This window comes from Oncorhynchus masou, chromosome 28 (assembly GCF_036934945.1).
Source record: "Oncorhynchus masou masou isolate Uvic2021 chromosome 28, UVic_Omas_1.1, whole genome shotgun sequence".
NCBI lineage: Eukaryota > Metazoa > Chordata > Actinopteri > Salmoniformes > Salmonidae > Oncorhynchus > Oncorhynchus masou.
In genome coordinates this window covers 7,349,924-7,374,945 of record NC_088239.1, presented here as the reverse complement: position 1 = coordinate 7,374,945, position 25,022 = coordinate 7,349,924, and the positions used below count along the sequence as shown (strand labels likewise).

At 44.5% G+C, this 25,022-nt stretch overlaps 1 protein-coding gene across 2 annotated transcripts in view; it reads left to right on the top strand.

The window, feature by feature from the left end:
* LOC135517127 (guanine nucleotide exchange factor VAV3-like) overlaps positions 1 to 25,022 on the top strand; it is a 229,299-nt gene that overhangs the window by 115,947 nt on the left and 88,330 nt on the right. Inside the window, exons 3-11 of one of the 2 annotated variants that reach the window (XM_064941156.1) lie at positions 2,661 to 2,719; positions 2,806 to 2,874; positions 3,224 to 3,335; positions 5,070 to 5,159; positions 6,847 to 6,915; positions 8,291 to 8,394; positions 8,618 to 8,717; positions 9,276 to 9,371; positions 21,854 to 21,922. In XM_064941156.1, coding sequence (XP_064797228.1) covers positions 2,661 to 2,719; positions 2,806 to 2,874; positions 3,224 to 3,335; positions 5,070 to 5,159; positions 6,847 to 6,915; positions 8,291 to 8,394; positions 8,618 to 8,717; positions 9,276 to 9,371; positions 21,854 to 21,922 — 768 coding nt within the window. Of the gene's footprint in view, positions 1 to 2,660; positions 2,720 to 2,805; positions 2,875 to 3,223; positions 3,336 to 5,066; positions 5,160 to 6,846; positions 6,916 to 8,290; positions 8,395 to 8,617; positions 8,718 to 9,275; positions 9,372 to 21,853; positions 21,923 to 25,022 lie in introns of both variants that reach the window. The other variant, XM_064941155.1, reaches the window with a different exon arrangement.

The following is a 25,022-nucleotide window of genomic DNA, read 5'->3' as shown; positions in this document are numbered from 1 at the left end:
AACACTTCAAACTACTTCTGTAATCCAACTTTAGGTATTACTAAACGTTAATAAACGATCAAATTGATCACGGAGCGATCTGTATTCAATAAGCACAAGTTTGGGAAACATAACTAACTTTTCCAGTTCCATTGTTTACAGCTGTGGACTTGACAACCGGATGTGGCTATTACTCAAATGACCAAGGATTTAGTTGAATTGAAATCACAACACTGGCGATATCGTGTGGAAGCTGTAGGAACTGTAATCTCACCCTTAATTATTTTTCCTTCCAATAGACAATTCATGGGCTGGCGGATTGATTTTTTCTTAGTCGATTTAGTGACCAGGTTTTCTGGCGATTTTGACCACGGAACTCATTCTGTTATAGTCACAGACACCATTGAACCAGTTCTAGAAACTTCAGAGTATTTTCTATGGACACATAATCATATGCATATACTATATTCCTGGCATGAGTAGTCAGTTAACAACAAATCCTTATTTTCAATGACGGCATAGGAACAGTGGGTTAATTGCTTGTTCAGGAGCAGAACGACTGATTTGTACCTTGTCAGCTCAGGGACTTGAACTTGCAACTTTCCAGTTACTAGTCCAACGCTCTAACCACTCGGCTACCCTGCCGCCCCAATCGTTAGTCACTTTAAATAATGCCACTTTAATAATGTTTACGTATCTTACATTCATTATATCATTTGTAAATACTGTATTTTATAACCATCTACAGCACCTTGCCAATGCTGCTCGGCCATCGTTCATCTCATATGTGTATACTGTATTTTATACCATCTACAGCACCTTGCCAATGCTGCTCGGCCATCGTTCATCTCATATGTATATACTGTATTTTATACCATCTACAGCACCTTGCCAATGCTGCTCGGCCATCGTTCATCTCATATGTATATACTGTATTTTATACCATCTACAGCACCTTGCCAATGCTGCTCGGCCATCGTTCATCTCATATGTATATACTGTATTTTATACCATCTACAGCACCTTGCCAATGCTGCTCGGCCATCGCTCATCTCATTCATATTTATATGAACATATTCTCATTCACCCCTTTTAGATTTGTGTGTATAAGGTAGTTGTTGGGAATCGTTAGATATTACTACACTGTCAGAACTAGAAGCACCAGCATTTCGCTACACTCGCAATTACATCTGCTAACCATGTGTATGTGACCAATAAAATTTGATTGGATATAGGAACTACGACATATGAGTTAACAGGACATAGGAAGCCCCTATAAGAACTACAACATATGAGTGAACAGGACATCGGAAGCCCCTATAAGAACTACAACATATGAGTGAACAGGACATAGGAAGCCCCTATAAGAACTACAACATATGAGTGAACAGGACATAGGAAGCCCCTATAAGAACTACAACATATGAGTGAACAGGACATCGGAAGCCACTATAAGTACATGTCTGTTAAAGTGATTTGTATAAAGTGGTATTTTGGCTCATTAGCATGCTGTTAGAAAGACTCATTCTATCCGGTCAAGGACAGAGGTCATTACTGACCACTTCAGCGTGAAATTACATGTCGTTACATCCTGCCTGTCAATCACATATTCATCGACTCACAGAACCGAACACTACTAATTAAGTTAAAGATATAATCATTGATTTTATTCTTCAACCACTTTGGTAGGTTCATTACATTTGGTCAAATTTGGATTTTTCTTTCATTGCTTTATTTTTTATCTAGTAATTATTGTACCCATGATTTCCCTCCATGAATTCTCTATAGGATTATCTGACTTGCCTAGTTAAAGTTTAAATTAAGGTTCAATAAAAATGGAATACAATTAGGGAATGTAATGGGGAAATGTATGATCACGAACGTTCATACTCAATTTAGATTAAGATTAAGATTAGATTAAGATTAGATTAAGATTAAGATTAGATTAAGACAATGTATAGCATCTGTATATATTTCCCCTTTCTGTTATATACCTCCCCAGAGTCAGATCAACTCGTGGATACAATTGTATGTCTTTGTGTCCAGTGTGAAGTAAGAGGTAGTTTCGCAATCTAATGCTAACTAGCATTAGCGCAAAGACTGGAAGTCAATGGGTATCTGCTAGACACAGATAAATAAAAATGGTATCCACAAATACATCTGATATTGGGGAAGTAGATAAAAAAGGGCCTTAATGCCAAAATCCCAAAGTATCCCTTTAATACTGAATGTCCCTTTAATACTGAATGTCCCTTTAATACTGAATGTCCCTTTAATACTGAATGTTATGGATTATTCTGTGGATAGTGATTGATTAATCAGAGGACACACTGATAATTCCCCAATGTATTGGTATTGATGACATCCTATGAACACTGTGTGATTCTGTAGCAGCTGACAAAGTAACTGCCCTTTTGGTCTGAAATAAGAGAAAAAATATTATGATGAATATTGTTACTACTTTCTATTAATTAGGCAATAGAAACCATTTTCTTAACCGTATGGATTATTTTGGAAAGTCATTTAATCACCTAATTTACCACCTCTTCCACAGGTCTCGTACTGTAATAATCTACTACTGAGCAACACTGCCCTCTATTGACACAACAACAGAAGTACAACATTAATTTACTCATGATATTAAACCAAGTCTAAAACGTTTCCATTAATTTTCATTGCAGGTTATGGACACATTGTCCAAACTGTCCAGCACAACGATTTCAGAACAAACTGGTATAAAGTAAGTTTTGGTGTTTATTCCATTTTCTAAATCAGAATGAGTTGTGTTTTTAACCGTTACTGATTTTGAGCTTTTCTTTCCAAAAGGCCCTTTCCTTCAGAGGAGAGTCTAGAAGAAGATGAAGACATCTATAGCCATCTGGTGGATCTGATTGAGTAGGTCTTTCCTTACCTCTGGGTTCCCAGTGAGCACAAGACGTTTTCAACCAAAAATACACATTTTTAACATCTTTTCAACCAAAAAAAAGACAAATTGTCAACGTTTTTTCAAACGAAATACACATTTTCAACGACTTATTAATCAAAAACAGAAACATTTTCAAAAAAAATTCAAATAAAATACACATTTTCAATGTCTTTTCAGCCAAAAACACGCACTTTCAACATTGTTTTGTACGGTCTATCCTCATGATCTCTCCTGTCTTGTGCCTCTTGACAAATGAGGGTTGTGAGTGTCATTATAGCTAGTGTGATAACGTGTTCCTCCTGCCTGTGTGTGTGACAGTGAGAAAGCTGTGGAGGATGAAGAGGATCTGTATGACTGTGTCTACGATGATGAAGATGGTGGTGAGATCTACGAAGATCTGATGAAGGCTGAGGCTGTTCCTCCTCCTCTGGTTAGTTCTCCCTCTTTCTCTCCTCTCTCTCTCTCTCTCTCTCTCTCTCTCTCTCTCTGTATCTCCCTCTTTCTCTCTCTCTCTCTGTGTCTCTCTCTGTGTCTCTCTCCCTCTCTCTCTGTGTCTCTCTCCCTCTCTCTCCCTCTCTGTGTCTCTCTCCCTCTTTCTCTCTCTCTCTGTGTCTCTCTCCCTCTCTCTCTGTCTCTCTCCCTCTCTCTCTCTCTCTCTGTGTCTCTCTCCCTCTCTCTCCCTCTCTGTGTCTCTCTCCCCCTCTCTCTCTCTCTCTCTCTCTCTGTGTCTCTCTCCCTCTCTCTCTGTGTCTCTCTCCCTCTCTCTCTCTCTCTGTGTCTCTCTCCCCCCTCTCTCTCTCTCTCTCTCTCTGTGTCTCTCTCCCTCTCTCTCTGTGTCTCTCTCCCTCTCTCCCTCTCTCTCTGTGTCTCTCTCCCTCTCTCTCCCTCTCTGTGTCTCTCTCCCTCTTTCTCTCTCTCTCTGTGTCTCTCTCCCTCTCTCTCTGTGTCTCTCTCCCCTCTCTCTCTCTCTGTGTCTCTCTCCCTCTCTCTCCCTCTCTGTGTCTCTCTCCCCCCTCTCTCTCTCTCTCTCTCTCTCTCTGTGTCTCTCTCCCTCTCTCTCTGTGTCTCTCTCCCTCTCTCTCTCTCTCTCTGTATCTCCCTCTTTCTCTCTCTCTCTCTGTGTCTCTCTCTGTGTCTCTCTCCCTCTCTCTCTGTGTCTCTCTCCCTCTCTCTCCCTCTCTGTGTCTCTCTCCCTCTTTCTCTCTCTCTCTGTGTCTCTCTCCCTCTCTCTCTGTGTCTCTCTCCCTCTCTCTCTCTCTCTCTGTGTCTCTCTCCCTCTCTCTCCCTCTCTGTGTCTCTCTCCCCCTCTCTCTCTCTCTCTCTCTCTCTCTGTGTCTCTCTCCCTCTCTCTCTGTGTCTCTCTCCCTCTCTCTCTCTCTCTCTGTGTCTCTCTCCCTCTTTCTCTCTCTCTTTCTCTCTCTCTCTCTTTCACTCAGTCTTTCTCTCTCTCTCTCTGTATCTCTCTGTGTCTCTCTCTGTCTCTCTCCCTCTTTCTCTCTCTCTCTCTTTCTCTCTCTCTCTCTCTCTTTCACTCAGTCTTTCTCTCTCTCTCTCTCTCTCTCTCTCTCTCTCTCTCTCTGTCTCTCACTCCTTTCTCCCTCTCACTGTTTCTTTTTCTCTGTATCTCTCTTTCCCTCACTCTCCCCTTTCTCTCTCTCGCTGTCTCTCTGTTTCTTTCTCTCTGTTTCTTTTTCTCTTGTTCTCTCTCTCTCTCTCTCTCTCTCTCTCATCTCTCTCCTCTTTCTCCCTCTCTCGCTCTCACTCCTTCCTCCCTCACTCTCTCTCTCTTTCTCTCTCTCGCTCTCTCTGTTTCTTTCTCTCTGTTTCTTTCTCTCTGTTTCTTTCTCTCTCTCGTTCTCTCTCTCTCTCTCTCTCTCTCTCTCTCAATATATATATATATTTCCATCTCCTTCTCTCACCTCAACCTTAAGCTGCTGTCTACTCCAGTGTTATGAGTGACACCTACTGTTAGTGGTTTTTGGTTGGAGTTCTGTGTGCCCTTACTCAGGAGGTCAAACACCACACATATGGTGTCCATGATTTAATGCTGAAGGCTCTGCTTAGACAGCTGTGTTGTATGTGTGTGTGTATGTGTTTCTGTATGTGTGTGTGTGTGTGTGTGTGTGTGTGTGTGTGTGTGTGTGTGTGTGTCTGCTTCCAGAAGCAGGTAGAGACTGACATCAGGAGCTGCTGTCTGACAGAGATCAAGCAGACTGAGGAGAAGTACACAGAGACTCTGGATTCCATAGAGAAGGTATTACTGCCAAATACTGTACCTCCCCTATCTTTCTGGTGCTCTTGCCAAATACAGTACCTCCCCTATCTCTCTGGTGTTACTGCCAAGTACAGTACCTCCCCTATCTCTCTGGTGTTACTGCCAAGTACAGTACCTCCCCTATCTCTCTGGTGTTACTGCCAAATACAGTACCTCCCCTATCTCTCTGGTGTTACTGCCAAGTACAGTACCTCCCCTATCTCTCTGGTGTTACTGCCAAGTACAGTACATCCCCTATCTCTCTGGTGCTCCTGCCAAATACAGTACCTCCCCTATCTCTCTGGTGTTACTGCCAAGTACAGTACCTCCCCTATCTCTCTGGTGTTACTGCCAAATACAGTACCTCCCCTATCTCTCTGGTGTTACTGCCAAATACAGTACCTCCCCTATCTCTCTGGTGTTACTGCCAAGTACAGTACATCCCCTATCTCTCTGGTGTTACTGCCAAATACAGTACATCCCCTATCTCTCTGGTGTTCCTGCCAAATACAGTACCTCCCGTCTCTCTGGTGTTCCTGCCAAATACAGTACATCCCCTATCTCTCTGGTGTTCCTGCCAAATACAGTACATCCCCTATCTCTCTGGTGTTCCTGCCAAATACAGTACCTCCCCTATCTCTCTGGTGTTCCTGCCAAATACAGTACCTCCCCTATCTCTCTGGTGTTACTGCCAAATACAGTACATCCCCTATCTCTCTGGTGTTCCTGCCAAATACAGTACCTCCCGTCTCTCTGGTGTTCCTGCCAAATACAGTACATCCCCTATCTCTCTGGTGTTCCTGCCAAATACAGTACCTCCCCTATCTCTCTGGTGTTCCTGCCAAATACAGTACATCCCCTATCTCTCTGGTGTTCCTGCCAAATACAGTACATCCCCTATCTCTCTGGTGTTCCTGCCAAATACAGTACATCCCCTATCTCTCTGGTGTTCCTGCCAAATACAGTACCTCCCCTATCTCTCTGGTGTTCCTGCCAAACACAGTACCTCCCCTATCTCTCTGGTGTTACTGCCAAATACGTCCCCTGTCACACTGTATACTCACAATCCAATTAATACTGAAGTATTACACTTCATGACGTGATATAAAATAGTCCCTTATGTAGGCAGATACTTTTGAATCCTCAGTAGGGGAATTTAATGAAGTTTTCTGCTGTGCTGTCACACGTGCAGTGATGTCTGATGAGGGAAGAAACGTGTTTAAATGTTTCCAGCAACTACTTTGTTGATGTAATATCGTGAATGGTTTAGTTTAGTATTGAATGGACGTGACAGTTTCACCATTAAGGATTCCAGCTTTAGGACTGTTCTGATAAATCAGGTACAATGGGGCAAAAAAAAGTATTTAGTCAGCCGCCAATTGTGCAAGTTCTCCCACTTAAAAAGATGAGAGAGACCTGTAAATAAATTCATTAAAAATCCTACAATATGATTTTCTGGATTTTTTTTTCTCATTTTGTCTGTCACAGTTGAAGTGTACCTATGATGAAAATTACAGGCCTCTCTCGTCTTTTTAAGTGGGAGAACTTGCACAATTGGTGGCTGACTAAATACTTTTTTTGCACCCACTGTATGTTGTGCCTGAAATCATTATTTTCCAGAAACTGCCTTCCTTCCTGTCCTGTTTTAGTGGAATTATTTTTCTAACTCTCTGTTTTTCCCATCCAGTATTTTATGGCACCTCTTACCACCTTCCTGTCCTCGGAGGAGATGGAGAAGGTGTTTGTCAACATTCCGGTAAGCTACAGGACAGAAACCCCAAATACCCACAGTAACTAGGCAAGTCACTTAAGAACAAATTCTTCTTAACAATGACGGCCTACCCCGTCCAAATCCTAACCCGGACGACGCTGGGCCAATTGTGCGTTGTCCTATATGGGACTCCCAATCACGGCTGGTTGTGATACAGCCTTGAATCAAACCAGGGTCTGTAGTGACGCTTCTAGAACTGAGATGCATTGCCATAGACCGCTTCGCCACTCGGGAGTGGGTAGAGATGGTAGAGATGGTAGAGAGGGTAGAGATGGTAGAGATGGAGAGCTTGTTCAGCCTAAAACAGGTGTAAAAACCGGTCATCTTTTCTAGTATTGTTGGATACAAGTTGTTTACCAGCACCTGGTTTTAGATACACTGCTGCGGACAGGGTTTTCTCTTTCTTAGTAAGACTTGCGTATGGGTCGTATGGATCTTTAGGCTGGGATTCAATCCAAACCTGTAGTCCCGAGTCGTATGGATCTTTAGGCTGGGATTCAATCCAAACCTGTAGTCCCAAATCGTATGGGTCTTTAGGCTGGGATTCAATCCAAACCTGTAGTCCCGAGTCGTATGGATCTTTAGGCTGGGATTCAATCCAAACCTGTAGTCCCAAATCGTATGGGTCTTTAGGCTGGGATTCAATCCAAACCTGTAGTCCCAAATCGTATGGGTCTTTAGGCTGGGATTCAATCCATCCCTGTAGTCCCAAATCGTATGGGTCTTTAGGCTGGGATTCAATCCAAACCTGTACTCCCGAGTCGTATGGGTCTTTAGGCTGGGATTCAATCCAAACCTGTAGTCCCAAGTCGTACGGGTCTTTAGGCTGGGATTCAATCCATCCCTGTAGTCCCGAGTCGTACGGGTCATTAGGCTGGGATTCAATCCAAACCTGTAGTCCCAAATCGTATGGGTCTTTAGGATGGGTTTCAATCCAAACCTGTAGTCCCGAGTCGTACGGGTCATTAGGCTGGGATTCAATCCAAACCTATAGTCTGGGATTCAATCCAAACCTGTAGTCCCAAGTCGTATGGGTCTTTAGGCTGGAATTCAATCCAAACCTGTAGTCCCGAGTCGTATAGGTCTTTAGGCTGGGATTCAATCCAAACCTGTAGTCCTGAGTCGTATAGGTCTTTAGGCTGGGATTCAATCCAAACCTGTAGTCCCGAGTCGTATGGATCTTTAGGCTATAGCGCAGCGTTTTGAACTTTACTTTTCAAGGACATTTACGATTGAGCCGGCATGCATAGCGTTTACCGTGAACCCAACCTCTGCAAACTCTAAAAGCTGCATCGTCGGCTGTCCAGTCCTCTTTGCTGTGAATTCCAGCCTCACTGCGTTTATCATTGTTGTCTTTCAGGCTCTGGTTAAAGTTCACAAGACTCTGAATGTGGCGATACAAGACTCTGTCTGCCATAGAAGTGCCCAGAACCTCTACCAGATCTTCATTAACTACAAAGAGAGGTACAGTACAACTCAACTTTAGGTCTCAGTTTTCTGTCTCATTCCCTTGTTCTCTCGTTCCTCATTCTCTCTCCCACCTTACCTCCCCCTCCCTCCCTCCCTCCCTCCCTCCCTCCCTCCCTCCCTCCCTCCCTCCCTCCCTCCCTCCCTCCCTCCCTCCCTCCCTCCCTCCCTCCCTCCCTCCCTCCCTCCCTCCCTCCCTCCGTCTCTCTCTCTGTTCCAGGTTGCTAATATATGGGAAATACTGTAGCCATGTAGAAACGGCCATCATTGCTTTGGATGTCATCTGCAAGGACAGGGAAGATGTCCGAATGAAGCTGGAGGTAAAGTCCTTTATGAACTGTCATCATCAATCTAAATCAGTGGCCAGATAGCGCCATCTAGTGTTTAGCATTACCAACTGCATTGTACTGTATTTCATTTGGGTTTATTCTCTTAAAAAATACAGTACCAGTCAAACGTTTGGACACACCTACTAATTGGACACACCTACTAGTTTTTCTTTATTTTGACTATTTTCTACATTGTAGAATAATAGTGAAGACATCAACACTATGAAATAACACCTATGGTATCATGTAGTAACCAAAAAAGTGTTAAACAAATCAAAATATTTTTTTAGGTCTCCTGCTGTAGGTTTGATGTCTTCACTATTATTCTACAATGTAGAACATAGTGAAAATAAAGGAAAACCCTTGAATGAGTTGGTGTGTCCAAACGTTTAAATGGTAGTGTATGTGCTTTATATTACAATGCAGTGACAGTTCAAATTCTGTGTATTATCGTGTATTTTACATTCTTATCATTTTACATTATCCAGAGTGGCTTATCAATCAGTCAACTGAACTACATTCAGTTCATTTGTGTTTTTTTGTTTTCAGGAATGTGCAAAGAGAGCCAACCATGGCAAGTTCACACTGAGAGATCTGCTGGTTGTCCCGATGCAGCGGGTACTAAAGTATCCCCTTCTTCTACAGGTACGATCTCTTCAGAGAACTGGGAATGACCTCCATTCAACTGTTACCTCAGTAGCAGGACTAGAGCTGCAACACTGACTATCAGCAGTGGAGGCACACCCATCCATGTTTTGATCACTGACTAGCTCTGCCCGCCTTAATGTGTGTCCCGAAAAGATGCCTTTTACATGTATGGTAGAAAGAAAAGAATGAGAGAGAACAACAGACTGAGGCTACAACTACCATTGAAACAAGCAACAGAAACGGGTCACAACTCCTGAGGCTCTGTCGTATGCTGGGTCTGTACATAGTCAATGGCAGGCTTTGTGGGGTCTCCTACAGTAGGTAAACCATATTATTAAGAAATGCTATAGACGGAAGGAAAGTGGATTACGGTAACTGGCTTAAACGGTGAGTTACAAAAGTATTGGGGCAGTCACAGATGTTTTGCACAAATATCACCCCCCACCTAAAAAAAATGCAAACCTTCCCCCTGTTATTGTAATGGTGAGAGGTGAGCTTGTCTTGAGGGTATGTTATTTGGGCTTCTGTAATTTTCTCACTCAACATTACTCACAATTCATTCAGGACTATCCATAATCATGGCAGCGTCCACATGAATGTACAAGTGTTTAGAAACGTGATATATTCTTATTTACAATAAAAGTGACTTCAAAATGACAATATACATTATTTACCATAAATGTATATTGGCCACAAAATAATCTGAAACACAAACAGCAAATGCATCCAATAAGTCTGTAAAGTCACACGCTTGATGTAATCATTGTGTTCTAGTAATATGGGACAAAATACTAAACTGTTTACTACTTTATTATTAAAATTTAATATGTCCAAATACTTCTAGTCCCCTAAAATGGTACAAAATGGGATTTAGGTAGAAAAAAAGTGCTGTAATTTCTAAACTGTTCACTAGCTATGAATGAAAATACCCAACAATTTAAGCTGACAGTCTTCACTTGAACCTAATAGTATAATATCAAATCCAAAATGTTGGGGTACAGAGAAAAAAATAACAACCCATTTGTCACTGTCCCAATACTTTTGGAGCTCACTGTATTTGATCTCAGCTTCCTTATCGATTCACAAAAGTGGAGACAAATTCGACCCCAATAACAACCGTGGGATATGCGTCAACAGCAACCTTGGGAAAATGCTCATGATTATCATTAACAGCAGACTCGTACATTTCCTCAGTGAAAACAATGTACTGAGCAAATGTAAAATAGTATTTTTTCCAAAATATCGTATGAGAGGCCACTCAGCAAGCTGGTACTGGGAACAAGAAATATAATCACTTGACACATTGGAAAGAATTAACAAAAAAAACATAGCAAACTAGAATGCTATTTGGCCCTAAACAGAGAGAACACAGTGGCAGAATTCTGACCACTGAGACTTTATAGGTTTATTTATTTTCCCTATCATACTTCAACTACTTGCACATTGTTACAACACTGTACATAGCCAATAATATAACATTCAAAATGGCTATATTATTTTAAAACTTTAGTGAGTTTAATGTTTACCGTTAATTTCTGATTATTTGCCTTTTGCAAATTCCACTTGAGAGAGAGAGGAGAGAGAGAGAGACAGACAGAGTGTGAGAGAGAGAGAGAGAAAGACGGAGTGAGAGAGAGAGAAAGACAGAGTGAGAGAGAGAGAGAGAGAGAGAGAAAGACGGAGTGAGGGAGAGAGAGAGAGAAAGACAGAGTGAGAGAGAGAGAGAGAGAGAGAGAGAAAGACAGAGTGAGAGAGAGAGAGAGGCAGGAGGCACACACAGGCAGGAGGAACACGTTATCACACTAGCTATAATGACACTCACAATACGCTCTTAGAAAGAAAGGTGCTATCTAGAACCTAAAAGGGTTATTCGGTTGTCCCCATTGGATAACCCTTTTGAAAAAAACATTTTTAGTTCCCTCTGTGGAAATGGTTCTACATGAAACCCAGAAAGGTTCTACCTGGAACCAAAAAGGGTTATTCAAAGGGTTCTCCTATTAGGGACAACCGAAGAACCCTTTGAAGCCTTTTTTCTAAGAGTGTAGTGTGTTTGAATAATGTGATACGACTCCTGCTGCTCTCCTAGACGTCACCACTAGAGTCAGTCAATCAGCCCTCCTGCCCTGACTCCTGCTGCTCTCCTAGACGTCACCACTAGAGTCAGTCAATCAGCCCTCCTGCCCTGACTCCTGCTGCTCGACTAGACGTCACCACTAGAGTCAGTCAATCAGCCCTCTTGCCCTGACTCCTGCTGCTCTCCTAGACGTCACCACTAGAGTCAGTCAATCAGCCCTCCTGCCCTGACTCCTGCTGCTCGACTAGACGTCACCACTAGAGTCAGTCAATCAGCCCTCTTGCCCTGACTCCTGCTGCTCTCCTAGACGTCACCACTAGAGTCAGTCAATCAGCCCTCTTGCCCTGACTCCTGCTGCTCTCCTAGACGTAACCACTAGAGTCAGTCAATCAGCCCTCTTGCCCTGACTCCTGCTGCTCTCCTAGACGTCACCACTAGAGTCAGTCAATCAGCCCTCCTGCCCTGACTCCTGCAGCTCTCCCAGACGTCACCACTAGAGTCAGTCAATCAGCCCTCTTGCCCTGACTCCTGCTGCTCTCCTAGACATCACCACTAGTCAGTCAATCAGCCCTCTTGCCCTGACTCCTGCTGCTCTCCTAGACGTCACCACTAGAGTCAGTCAATCAGCCCTCCTGCCCTGACTCCTGCTGCTCTCCTAGACGTCACCACTAGAGTCAGTCAATCAGCCCTCCTGCCCTGACTCCTGCAGCTCTCCTAGACGTCACCACTAGAGTCAGTCAATCAGCCCTCCTGCCCTGACTCCTGCTGCTCTCCTAGACGTCACCACTAGAGTCAGTCAATCAGCCCTCTTGCCCTGACTCCTGCTGCTCTCCTAGACGTCACCACTAGAGTCAGTCAATCAGCCCTCCTGCCCTGACTCCTGCTGCTCTCCTAGACGTCACCACTAGAGTCAGTCAATCAGCCCTCTTGCCCTGACTCCTGCTGCTCTCCTAGACGTCACCACTAGAGTCAGTCAATCAGCAACTCCTGCCCTGACTCCTGCTGCTCTCCTAGACGTCACCACTAGAGTCAGTCAATCAGCCCTCCTGCCCTGACTCCTGCTGCTCTCCTAGACGTCAGCACTAGAGTCAGTCAATCAGCCCTCTTGCCCTGACTCCTGCTGCTCTCCTAGACGTCACCACTAGAGTCAGTCAATCAGCCCTCCTGCCCTGACTCCTGCTGCTCTCCTAGACGTCAGCACTAGAGTCAGTCAATCAGCCCTCTTGCCCTGACTCCTGCTGCTCCTAGACGTCACCACTAGAGTCAGTCAATCAGCCCTCCTGCCCTGACTCCTGCAGCTCTCCTAGACGTCACCACTAGAGTCAGTCAATCAGCCCTCCTGCCCTGACTCCTGCTGCTCTCCTAGACGTCAGCACTAGAGTCAGTCAATCAGCCCTCCTGCCCTGACTCCTGCTGCTCTCCTAGACGTCACCACTAGAGTCAGTCAATCAGCCCTCTTGCCCTGACTCCTGCTGCTCTCTTAGACTTCACCACTAGAGTCAGTCAATCAGCCCTCCTGCCCTGACTCCTGCTGCTCTCCTAGACGTCACCACTAGAGTCAGTCAATCAGCCCTCTTGCCCTGACTCCTGCTGCTCTCCTAGACGTCACCACTAGAGTCAGTCAATCAGCCCTCTTGCCCTGACTCCTGCTGCTCTCCTAGACGTCACCACTAGAGTCAGTCAATCAGCCCTCCTGCCCTGACTCCTGCAGCTCTCCTAGACGTCACCACTAGAGTCAGTCAATCAGCCCTCTTGCCCTGACTCCTGCTGCTCTCCTAGACGTCACCACTAGAGTCAGTCAATCAGCCCTCTTGCCCTGACTCCTGCTGCTCTCCTAGACGTCACCACTAGAGTCAGTCAATCAGCCCTCCTGCCCTGACTCCTGCTACTCTCCTAGACGTCAGCACTAGAGTCAGTCAATCAGCCCTCGTGCCCTGACTCCTGCAGCTCTCGCAGGAGAGGTTATCAGTCAGGGGCTAGTTAAAAAGGTGTGGGTTTGTGTGTACGCATCTAGGGGGTTGACATGCGTGACTGGTGGTCAGGTCCTCTCCTCACTTCCCTGGGGACCGGGCATGTGACAGGCCTCTGATCCACTCCACTGGAGGGAGCATGCTCCTGGGGCAGGAAGGAGGGAGGTAGCGGAGGGGGATGGAGGGGGGAGATCAGGGCTCAGTCCCCAACTCACTCTAACCAGAATCCATCAATATGCCAGTAGTGTCAGAATGCTCTCCCTCTTTCCTTTTGTCTTCCTCTCTCTCTCCGTCTCTCTTTCACTCTTGTTCCTCTCCATTAATGTCTTTCTGTTCCCTAAACTCACTAGAACTGGAATCCATCAGTAAGCCTGTACTATGTACAGTCCCTGTGTGGGTGGGTGTTAGGAGCAGAGGATGACAAATAGGGTTCTGTCACATTGCTTGTGATTGTAATGGCCAGATTCAGCTTGAGTGACACCTGGGATTTGAGGAGTGCTAGGCTGACGCATACGACCCAGCGGGAGGGGATTGAAGGAGAGGGGAAGTAAGTCATTTAATTGGGCTTGGCTGTGTGTGTGTGTGTGAAGGACATGCATGGTAACCTTCCTTATCCTCCACCACAAGGACAGACAGACGGCCTAGATGTCTTGTTTACGCCACCACGCCAGCTACAGGAAAGCAATTAAAGCCCACATACACACACACACACACGCACGCACGCACACACACACGCACGCACGCACACACACACACACACACACAGTTCTTTCATGAAATCCCACCTTTTTATGTCTTATTCAGGAATATGGTGTTGGTTGGAATGTAATTTCCAGGTGTGTGTGTGTGGTAGCATAGATGTGTGTGTGGTAGGATAAATGTGTGTGGGGTAGTATAGATGTGTGTGGTAGGCCCGCCACAGGAGTCGCTGGTGCGCGCTGAGACAAGGATATCCCTACCTGCCAAGCCCTCCCTATCCCGGACGACGCTAGGCCAATTGTGCGTTGCCCCACGGACCTCCCGGTCACGGCCGGCTACGACAGAGCCTGGGCTCAAACCCAGAGTCTCTGGTGGCACAGCTAGCACTGCAATGCAGTGCCCTAGACCACTGTGGCACCCGGGAGGCCCCAATGAATGGTTTTGAAGTGACAGGTTGGCTCAAAATCTGTAGCCCATCTGCACTGTATCAGCACAATGGACAGTGCACTACACACTACACAGGTCGCAGGCATTGGTTACAATTTGAAGCTTATTCTTGAGTGGGCAGCTTGATGAGAGCCAGTCAGTATTTAAATCACCCAGAAAATATACTTCTCTGTTGATATCACACACATTATTAAGCATTTCACACATATTATCCAGTTACTCACTGTTAGCACTTGGTGATCAATAGCAGCTTCCCACCAGAATGGGATTTAGGTGAGGCAGATGAACCTGTAGCCATATTACTTCAACAGTATTTAACAGGAGATCCCCACTAAGCTTTAAATGAACGTGGTTCTGAATATAGACCGATGCCATTGGCATTTCTGTCTTTACTTTAGATTTTATAGCGATGTATTGCTACCACTGCGGTCAGAATATCAGTGTCATCTGTTACTAGCAAGTTATTGATTTCATGACCCTTGTTTCCTTGGCTACATATGTTAATGTGGGCTATTTTTAGCACTATCGGAAGTAGACATGCTCATGTTATTTATATTGCATTTACATTTAAGTCATCTGGCAGACGCTCTTATCCAGAGCGACTTACAAATTGGTGAATTCACCTTATGACATCCAGTGGAACAGCCACTTTACAATAGTGCATCTAAATCATTTAAGGGGGGTGAGAAGGATTACTTTATCCTATCCTAGGTATTCCTTAAAGAGGTGGGGTTTCAGGTGTCTCCGGAAGGTGGTGATTGACTCCGCTGTCCTGGCGTCGTGAGGGAGTTTGTTCCACCATTGGGGGGCCAGAGCAGCGAACAGTTTTGACTGGGCTGAGCGGGAACTGTACTTCCTCAGTGGTAGGGAGGCAAGCAGGCCAGAGGTGGATGAACGCAGTGCCCTTGTTTGGGTGTAGGGCCTGATCAGACCCTGGAGGTACTGCGGTGCCGTTCCCCTCACAGCTCCGTACACATTGGAGCTGATTTCCTCCGAGTGCACACCGCCTCAGTGCTAACAGTATAACTCTGGTACATAGGCACATAATTACTGCATACAATAGCTGTAGGATCAACACAGGTATTCTGGGTAGTCAAGGGACATACATTAAGTTACTTTCATCGTGTCTGCCCCTGGAATAATATACATTCGCTGTAACATTTTGACAACTCAGCAACACAAGGGAAGGGATTAACTGAGCTGTTCTTGATGCTCATTGATAAGTCATTTTCTCAATGCAACCTTGAAAAGCAAAGATGATTTGGGTGGAGTCATTCCTGTAAAATGATCTTCTGTTTCCAGAAGGTGTGGAAGTTATCTATAAAATCGATTCCAACAGAGCTACAGTAGTCTTTTACACAGCTGTGTAATGCCAGTAGCCTGCTAGATCTTTCACACCCGGGTCCCAATGATGGTACCGGAACTGAAATCATTGGCCATTTTTTGGAATCTTTCATTGCTAGAATCAGTTCTTGGGGCGGCAGGTAGCTTAGTTGGTAGAGCGTTTGGCCACTAACCAAAAGGTTGCTGGATCAAATCCCCAAGCTGACAAGGTAAAAATCTCTCATTCTGCCTTTGAACAAGGCAATTAACCCACTGTTCCCCGGTAAATTTGTTCTTATCTGACTTACCTAGTTTAAAATATATATTTTAAATCAATTTTAAGAGCTTCCAAGCTAGCCTTCCTGATGCCGTTTGACCCCACATGGACTACGACAGTGTCAGTTCCCGGCATCTGTGGTAGAATGGTCGGAAGCAGCCTTGTAATGTCCTGTACTCTTGCTCCAGGATAGCACCCTAGCAAGCCGTAGTATCCATTGTGGAGGACGTTTGGGCCGGAGTCTAAGACAGCCTCATGGTCTGATGAGGATGGGTGCTCTTAGGATCTGAACCCAAGGTAGAAGCCACCAGCTTGAGAGACAGAACAGAGGACGACGAACGCAGGTACATCCGGATCCAATCCCAAATCGGAAGACGCTGGAACTTCTGGACCCAGGGCGGTGAAGCTGTTTCTGGTCTGTGTCCGGTGTGGGCTTAGCATCTCTAAGGAAGCCCCAGTTGCCAGAAGATGCAGTTTTAAAAAAAATTAACCAGTTGCAATTAAATAAATGTTTTTGGACAGAACCTGTGGCTAGGGTAGGAATCTAAGCTAACCTGGGCTGGCTCCTCTGTTTCAAGATCATCAGGAACAGTTGGAGGTGGTGGGGGCGGTTGAGCCATTATACTGGAGGCGGTGGTAGAAGGGTGGATAGCCTCTGCACACAGAGCTAGCTGGAGTTTAGCAGCATCATCACTACTGGGCTTGACGGCGGCTTCTGTGGTTTAATGCTGCTTCTGCTGCTCATCGCTCTCCCTCTCCTTTTGGTTTTGTCTGGGTACTTTGGCGAAGCCAATTTCTGATATCCATCGTGGCAGTGACAGATTAGCTGGTTCATGCTAGCTAAATAGGCCAAGTCGAATAACACTAATGATTTTTACAGCTAGCTAAATACGCTAAGTCGAATAACACTAATGCTTTTTACAGCTAGCTAAATATGCTAAGTCGAATAACACTAATGCTTTTTACAGCTAGCTAAATACGCTAAGTCGAATAACACTAATGCTTTTTACAGCTAGCTAAATACGCTAAGTCGAATAACACTAATGCTTTTTACAGCTAGCTAAATAGGCTAAGTCAAATAACACTAATGCTTTTTACAGTTTGCTAAGAAGCTAACTAAACTCTGTAGTGGTGGGGTGTGAGGCAAAGTTGAGTGAAGCAGCATCAATGGTAAATTTGACCGTACATAACTTAAAAGTGTGTGACGTGTATTGTGGTGCACAATCGTGGATTGATTTAAAAATCAATAGAATAATCTTAAAATTAATTCTAAAACTCACAGGTAGCCAGTGCAGAGACTTTAACAACGGTGTAATGTGTGCTCTCCTTCTGGTCTTGGACAGTACCCGTGCTGCAGCATACTGTCTGTTTTACAGTACAGAGACTTTAACACCGGTGTAATGTGTGCTCTCCTTCTGGTCTTGGACAGTACCCGTGCTGCAGCATACTGTCTGTTTTACAGTACAGAGACTTTAACACCGGTGTAATGTGTGCTCTCCTTCTGGTCTTGGACAGTACCCGTGCTGCAGCATACTGTCTGTTTTACAGTACAGAGACTTTAACACCGGTGTAATGTGTGCTCTCCTTCTGGTCTTGGACAGTACCCGTGCTGCAGCATACTGTCTGTTTTACAGTACAGAGACTTTAACACCGGTGTAATGTGTGCTCTCCTTCTGGTCTTGGACAGTACCCGTGCTGCAGCATACTGTCTGTTTTACTGTACAGAGACTTTAACACCGGTGTAATGTGTGCTCTCCTTCTGGTCTTGGACAGTACCCGTGCTGCAGCATACTGTCTGTTTTACTGTACAGAGACTTTAACACCGGTGTAATGTGTGCTCTCCTTCTGGTCTTGGACAGTACCCGTGCTGCAGCATACTGTCTGTTTTACAGTTGACCAATGGCTTTCTTGCGTAGACCATGTTTTGACCTGGTATTTTATTTATTTATTGCCTGTTTATTGCCCTTCCGGCTAGATTCTGTCTCTGTGCTTTGGCTCCAACAATAAGTACCTCTGTCTTGTCTTGTCTTGATTTAGCTGGAGGAAGTTGTGAGCCATTCAAGTATTTAAATCACTTTTTCTTTTTTTTCCACCTTTATTTAACCAGGGAGGCTAGTTGAGAACATGTTCTCATTTGCAACTGCGACCTGGCCAAGATAAAGCATAGCAGTGTGAACAGACAACAACACAGAGTTACACATGGAGTAAACAATTAACAAGTCAATAACATAGCAGGAAAAAAAAAATCTATATACATTGTGTGCAAAAGGCATGAGAAGGTAGGCAATAAATAGGCCATAGTAGCGAATAATTACAATTTAGCAGATTAACACTGGAGTAATAAATGATCAGATGAACATGTGCAGGTAGAGATACTGGTGTGCAAAAGAGCAGAAAAGTAAATAAATAAAAACAGTATGGGGATGAGGGAGGTAAATTGGGTGGGCTATTTACTGATGGACTATGTACAGCTGCAGCGATCGGTTAGCTGCTCAGATAGCAGATGTTTAAAGTTGGTGAGGGAGATAAAAGTCTCCAACTTCAACGATTTTTGCAATTTGTTCCAGTCACAGGCAGCAGAGAACTGGAAGGAAAGGCGGCCAAATGAGGTGTTGGCTTTAGGGATGATCAGTGAGATACACCTGCTGGAGCGCGTGCTACGGGTGGGTGTTGCCATCGTGACCAGTGAACTGAGATAAGGCGGAGCTTTACCTAGCATAGACTTGTAGATGACCTGGAGCCAGTGGGTCTGGCGACGAACATGTAGCGAGGGACAGCCGACTAGAGCATACAGGTCGCAGTGGTGGGTGGTATAAGGTGCTTTAGTAACAAAACGGATGGCACTGTGATAAACTGCATCCAGTTTGCTGAGTAGAGTGTTGGAGGCTATTTTGTAGATGACATCGCCGAAGTCGAGGATCGGTAGGATAGTCAGTTTTACTAGGGTAAGTTTGGTGGCGTGAGTGAAGGAGGCTTTGTTGCGAAATAGAAAGCCGACTCTAGATTTGATTTGATATGAGTCTGGAAGGAGAGTTTGCAGTCGAGCCAGACACCTAGGTAATACAGTCTATTAATGTATCCGTGGTGCTGAAATCCTCTGGTGACACAGAAATGGAAAGTTGTGTATCATCTGCGCGGCAATGAAAATCAATGGCAAAGGGGGTAACATATATAAACTAAACTGAACATTATAGTATTCACTTAGCCGACTACAGATAAGTGTTTTTCCAGCTTTTTTAACCAGTGGCTTACCATAACCCCCCTACACATTCCGCTACCTGCTCTGTCCATTGTGCTGACACAGTGCAGCGGAGATTCAGATTTTGCGGCAACCTGCCACTCAATCATTTTATTAAAACTTTTTGAGCTATTTTTTTATATAAGGACATTAAACGAAAACTGAGGGAGCACAAAGGGGAGCACAAATTTCAACCCTTTGCCCCCTTGTGGAGCCGGGCCCCATTAGTGATCACTTTGTTTGGTTGGCCTCGTTTATTTCTCTATTTCTGAGGTATTAAATGAGAAGAAACATCTCATAAATGCCAAACAACACAACATCACCTGATAAACGCAGCACATTTATAGCATGGTAGAACCTTGGTTAACACTGTGTGTCTATGATGTTGATCTGTAGCTGAACTGTCAGGTAGAGAGATAAGAGAGAATGCCTAATGCCTACCTGTCATCTCTGTTTTGCTCACTCCTGTCTGGGCTTCTCTCAGTACTCCTGTCTGGGCTTCTCTCAGAGCTTCTCTCAGGACTCCTGTCTGGCCTTCTCTCAGAGCTTCTCTCAGTACTCCTGTCTGGGCTTCTCTCAGAGCTTCTCTCAGTACTCCTGTCTGGGCTTCTCTCATGACTCCTGTCAGGGCTTCTCTCAGGACTCCTGTCTGGGCTTCTCTCAGGACTCCTGTCAGGGCTTCTCTCATGACTCCTGTCAGGGCTTCTCTCAGGACTCCTGTCTGGGCTTCTCTCAGGACTCCTGTCAGGGCTTCTCTCAGTACTCCTGTCTGGGCTTCTCTCAGAGCTTCTCTCAGTACTCCTGTCTGGGCTTCTCTTATGACTCCTGTCAGGGCTTCTCTCAGTACTCCTGTCTGGGCTTCTCTCAGAGCTTCTCTCAGTACTCCTGTCTGGGCTTCTCTTATGACTCCTGTCAGGGCTTCTCTCAGGACTCCTGTCTGGGCTTCTCTCAGGACTCCTGTCAGGGCTCTGTCTGGGCTTCTCTCAGGACTCCTGTCAGGGCTCTGTCTGGGCTTCTCTCAGGACTCCTGTCAGGGCTTCTCTCAGGACTCCTGTCAGGGCTCTGTCTTGGCTTCTCTCAGTACTCCTGTCTGGGCTTCTCTCAGGACTCCTGTCAGGGCTCTGTCTGGGCTTCTCTCAGGACTCCTGTCAGGGCTTCTCTCAGGACTCCTGTCAGGGCTCTGTCTGGGCTTCTCTCAGGACTCCTGTCAGGGCTCTGTCTTGGCTTCTCTCAGTACTCCTGTCTGGGCTTCTCTCAGGACTCCTGTCAGGGCTCTGTCTGGGCTTCTCTCAGTACTCCTGTCAGGGCTCTGTCTGGGCTTCTCTCAGGACTCCTGTCAGGGCTTCTATCAGGACTCCTGTCAGGGCTCTGTCTGGGCTTCTCTCAGGACTCCTGTCAGGGCTTCTCTCAGGACTCCTGTCAGGGCTCTGTCTTGGCTTCTCTCAGTACTCCTGTCTGGGCTTCTCTCAGGACTCCTGTCAGGGCTTCTCTCAGGACTCCTGTCAGGGCTCTGTCTGGGCTTCTCTCAGGACTCCTGTCAGGGCTTCTCTCAGGACTCCTGTCAGGGCTTCTCTCAGTACTCCTGTCAGGGCTCTGTCTGGGCTTCTCTCAGTACTCCTGTCAGGGCTCTGTCTGGGCTTCTCTCAGTACTCCTGTCAGGGCTTCTCTCAGGACTCCTGTCTGGGCTTCTCTCAGTACTCCTGTCAGGGCTCTGTCTGGGCTTCTCTCAGGACTCCTGTCAGGGCTTCTCTCAGGACTCCTGTCTGGGCTTCTCTCAGGACTCCTGTCTGGGCTTCTCTCAGTACTCCTGTCAGGGCTCTGTCTGGGCTTCTCTCAGGACTCCTGTCAGGGCTCTGTCTGGGCTTCTCTCAGGACTCCTGTCAGGGCTCTGTCTGGGCTTCTCTCAGGACTCCTGTCTGGGCTTCTCTCAGTACTCCTGTCAGGGCTCTGTCTGGGCTTCTCTCAGGACTCCTGTCAGGGCTCTGTCAGGGCTTCTCTCAGGACTCCTGTCTGGGCTTCTCTCAGGACTCCTGTCTGGGCTTCTCTCAGTACTCCTGTCAGGGCTCTGTCTGGGCTTCTCTCAGGACTCCTGTCAGGGCTTCTCTCAGGACTCCTGTCTGGGCTTCTCTCAGGACTCCTGTCTGGGCTTCTCTCAGGACTCCTGTCAGGGCTTCTCTCAGGACTCCTGTCAGGGCTTCTCTCAGGACTCCTGTCTGGGCTTCTCTCAGGACTCCTGTCAGGGCTTCTCTCAGGACTCCTGTCTTGGCTTCTCTCAGGACTCCTGTCAGGGCTTCTCTCAGGACTCCTGTCAGGGCTCTGTCTGGGCTTCTCTCAGGACTCCTGTCAGGGCTCTGAATGGCTAATTATCTAGCTGGTGAAAACAGAATAAATACTGTATGAAGACTTGTCACTCACTTATTGTTCTTGTGTTTTGTTTTGATCCAACAACAGGAATTAGTGAAACACACTCACGACGCGGGTGACAAGAGCAATTTGCGGATGGCCCTGGATGCCATAAAGGTATGAGTTGTTACTCTACTCACCTGAACCACACACACTTAGACACACACGCACACACACACACACACACACACACACACACACACACACACACACACACACACACACACACACACACACACACACACACACACACACACACACACACACACACACACACACACACACACACACACACACGTGAGGAGATTGGCACACAGGTTCTGCAGGTATCAGACACACAGACACACAGGCAAGCACACCAGCTACATTAGTGAGTAGCTTACATCTACTATCTCAGTCTTCAGGTTATGTATTAGTGACTCAAGCCAAGCAGTCTCTAGTTACTCTATATAGTTAGTTATGTACGTATTACTGTAGTTATATATGTATTACTGTATATAGTAGTTATATATGTATTACTTTATATAGTAGTTATATATGTATAACTGTATATAGTAGTTATATATGTATTACTGTATATAGTTAGTTATGTATGTATTACTGTATAAAGTAGTTATATATGTATAACTGTATATAGTAGTTATATATGTATTACTGTATATAGTAGTTATATATGTATTACTGTATATAGATAGTTATATATGTATTACTGTATATAATAGTTATATATGTATTTCTGTAGTTATATATGTATTACTGTACATAATAGTTATATATGTATTACTGTAGTTATGTATGTATTACTGTAGTTATATATGTATTACTGTAGTTATGTATGTATTACTGTAGTTATGTATGTATTACTCTATATAGTCAATTATGTATGTATTACTGTATATAGTAGTTATATATTTATTACTGTAGTTATATATGTATTACTGTAAATAGTTATGTATGTTTTACTGTATATAGTTATGAACGCATTACTGTAGTTATATATGTATTACTGTATATAGTAGTTATATATGTATTACTTTATATAGTAGTTATATATGTATTACTGTATATAGTTATATATGTATTACCGTATATAGATAGTTATATATGTATTACTGTATATAGTTATGTATATATTACTGTATATAGATAGTTATATATGTATTACTATATATGTATTACTGTATTTTTTTTATTTTACCTTTATTTTACTCGGCAAGTATGTATGTATTACAGTAGTTATGTATGTATTACTGTATATAGTTATATATGTATTACTGTTTATAGTTAGTTATATATGTATTACTGTATATAGTCAGTTATATATGTATTACTGTATATAGTTAGTTATATATGTATTACTGTATATAGTTAGTTATGTATGTATTACTGTATATAGTTAGTTATGTATGTATTACTGTATATAGTTAGTTATATATGTATTACTGTATATAGTCAGTTATATATGTATTGCTGTATATAGTTAGTTATATATGTATTACTGTAGTTATGTATGTTTTACTGTATATAGTTAGTAGTGTGTGTATTACTGTAGTTATATATGTATTACTGTATATAGTTAGTTATGTATGTAAATCAAATCAAAACAAATTGGTCACATACACTTGGTTAGCTGATGTTAATTATGAGTGTAGCGAAATGCTTGTGCTTCTAGTTCCGACCATGCAGTAATATCTAACAAGTAATCTAACAATTTCACAACAACTACCTTTTACACAAGTGTAAAGGAATGATTCAGAATATGTACATATAAATATATGGATGAGCGATGACCGAACAGCATAGGCAAGATGCAGTAGATACATATGATATGAGTAATGTAGGGTATGTAAACATTATATGAAGTGGCATTGTTTAAAGTGGTTAGTGATACATTTATTACATACATTTTTCATTATTAAAGTGGCTAGAGATTGAGTCAGTATGTTGGCAGCAGCCACTCAATGTTAGTGGTGGCTTTTTAACAGTCTGATGGCCTTGAGATAGAAGTTGTTTTTCAGTCTCTCGGTCCCAGCTTTGATGCACTTGTACTGACCTCGCCTTCTGGATGATAGCGGTGTGAACAGGCAAGGGCTCGGGTGGTTGTTGTCCTTGATAATCTTTTTAGCCTTCCTGTGACATCGGGTGGTGTAGGTGTCCTGGAGGACAGGTAGTTTGCCCCTGGTGATGCGTTGTGCAGACCTCACTACCCTCTGGAGAGCCTTGTGGTTGTGGGCGGAGCAGACCTCACTACCCTCTGGAGAGCCTTGTGGTTGTGGGCGGAGCAGACCTCACTACCCTCTGGAGAGCCTTGTGGTTGTGGGCGGAGCAGACCTCACTACCCTCTGGAGAGCCTTGTGGTTGTGGGCGGAGCAGACCTCACTACCCTCTGGAGAGCCTTGTGGTTGTGGGCGGAGCAGACCTCACTACCCTCTGGAGAGCCTTGTGGTTGTGGGCGGAGCAGACCTCACTACCCTCTGGAGAGCCTTGTGGTTGTGGGCGGAGCAGACCTCACTACCCTCTGGAGAGCCTTACGGTTCTGGGCAGAGCAGTTGAGGTTAATATTCCTGGAGGGTTTCTTTGCGTCAGGTGGGCCGGTGCGACAGCAACGAGGTGGTTTTCAGGCCTGAAGAGATAGACGGGTTTTTAAGTTGAGCTTCTTGAATCAGAACAGTGGCATTGTTTAAAGTCACTAGTGATATATTTTTTACATCCAATTTTGTATTATTAAAGTGGCTAGAGATTGAGTCAGTATGTTGGCAGCAGCCACTCAATGTTAGTGGTGGCTGTGTTGAGATGAAGATTTTTTTTATGTATTTATTTATTTTTTTATTTTTATTTTTTTCTCTGGCAAAGTCATTCATCATGTTGCTCAGAGAGAGAGGGAGAGAGACCTCTTGAAAATTGTTGACATTGCAGGGGGGTAGGATTTACATCATGATAATATTGCTCGACTCTAGTAAAGAACTAATGAAGAAACTGTGACCTAATTGTCACGGCCGTCGTCGGAATGAGACCAAGGTGCAGCGTGGTGAGCTTACAATTTATTTTATTTTGTAAAATGTCGCCAACAAAACAAGGAAATGACTGTGTAGCTTACAAGGGCTATAGTGCCCCTAACAAAGACAATTTCCCACAATGACAACGATAGACAGCTGCCCCTGATTGAGAACTATACCCGACCAAAACATAGAAATACAAAAACATAGAAAACAGAACA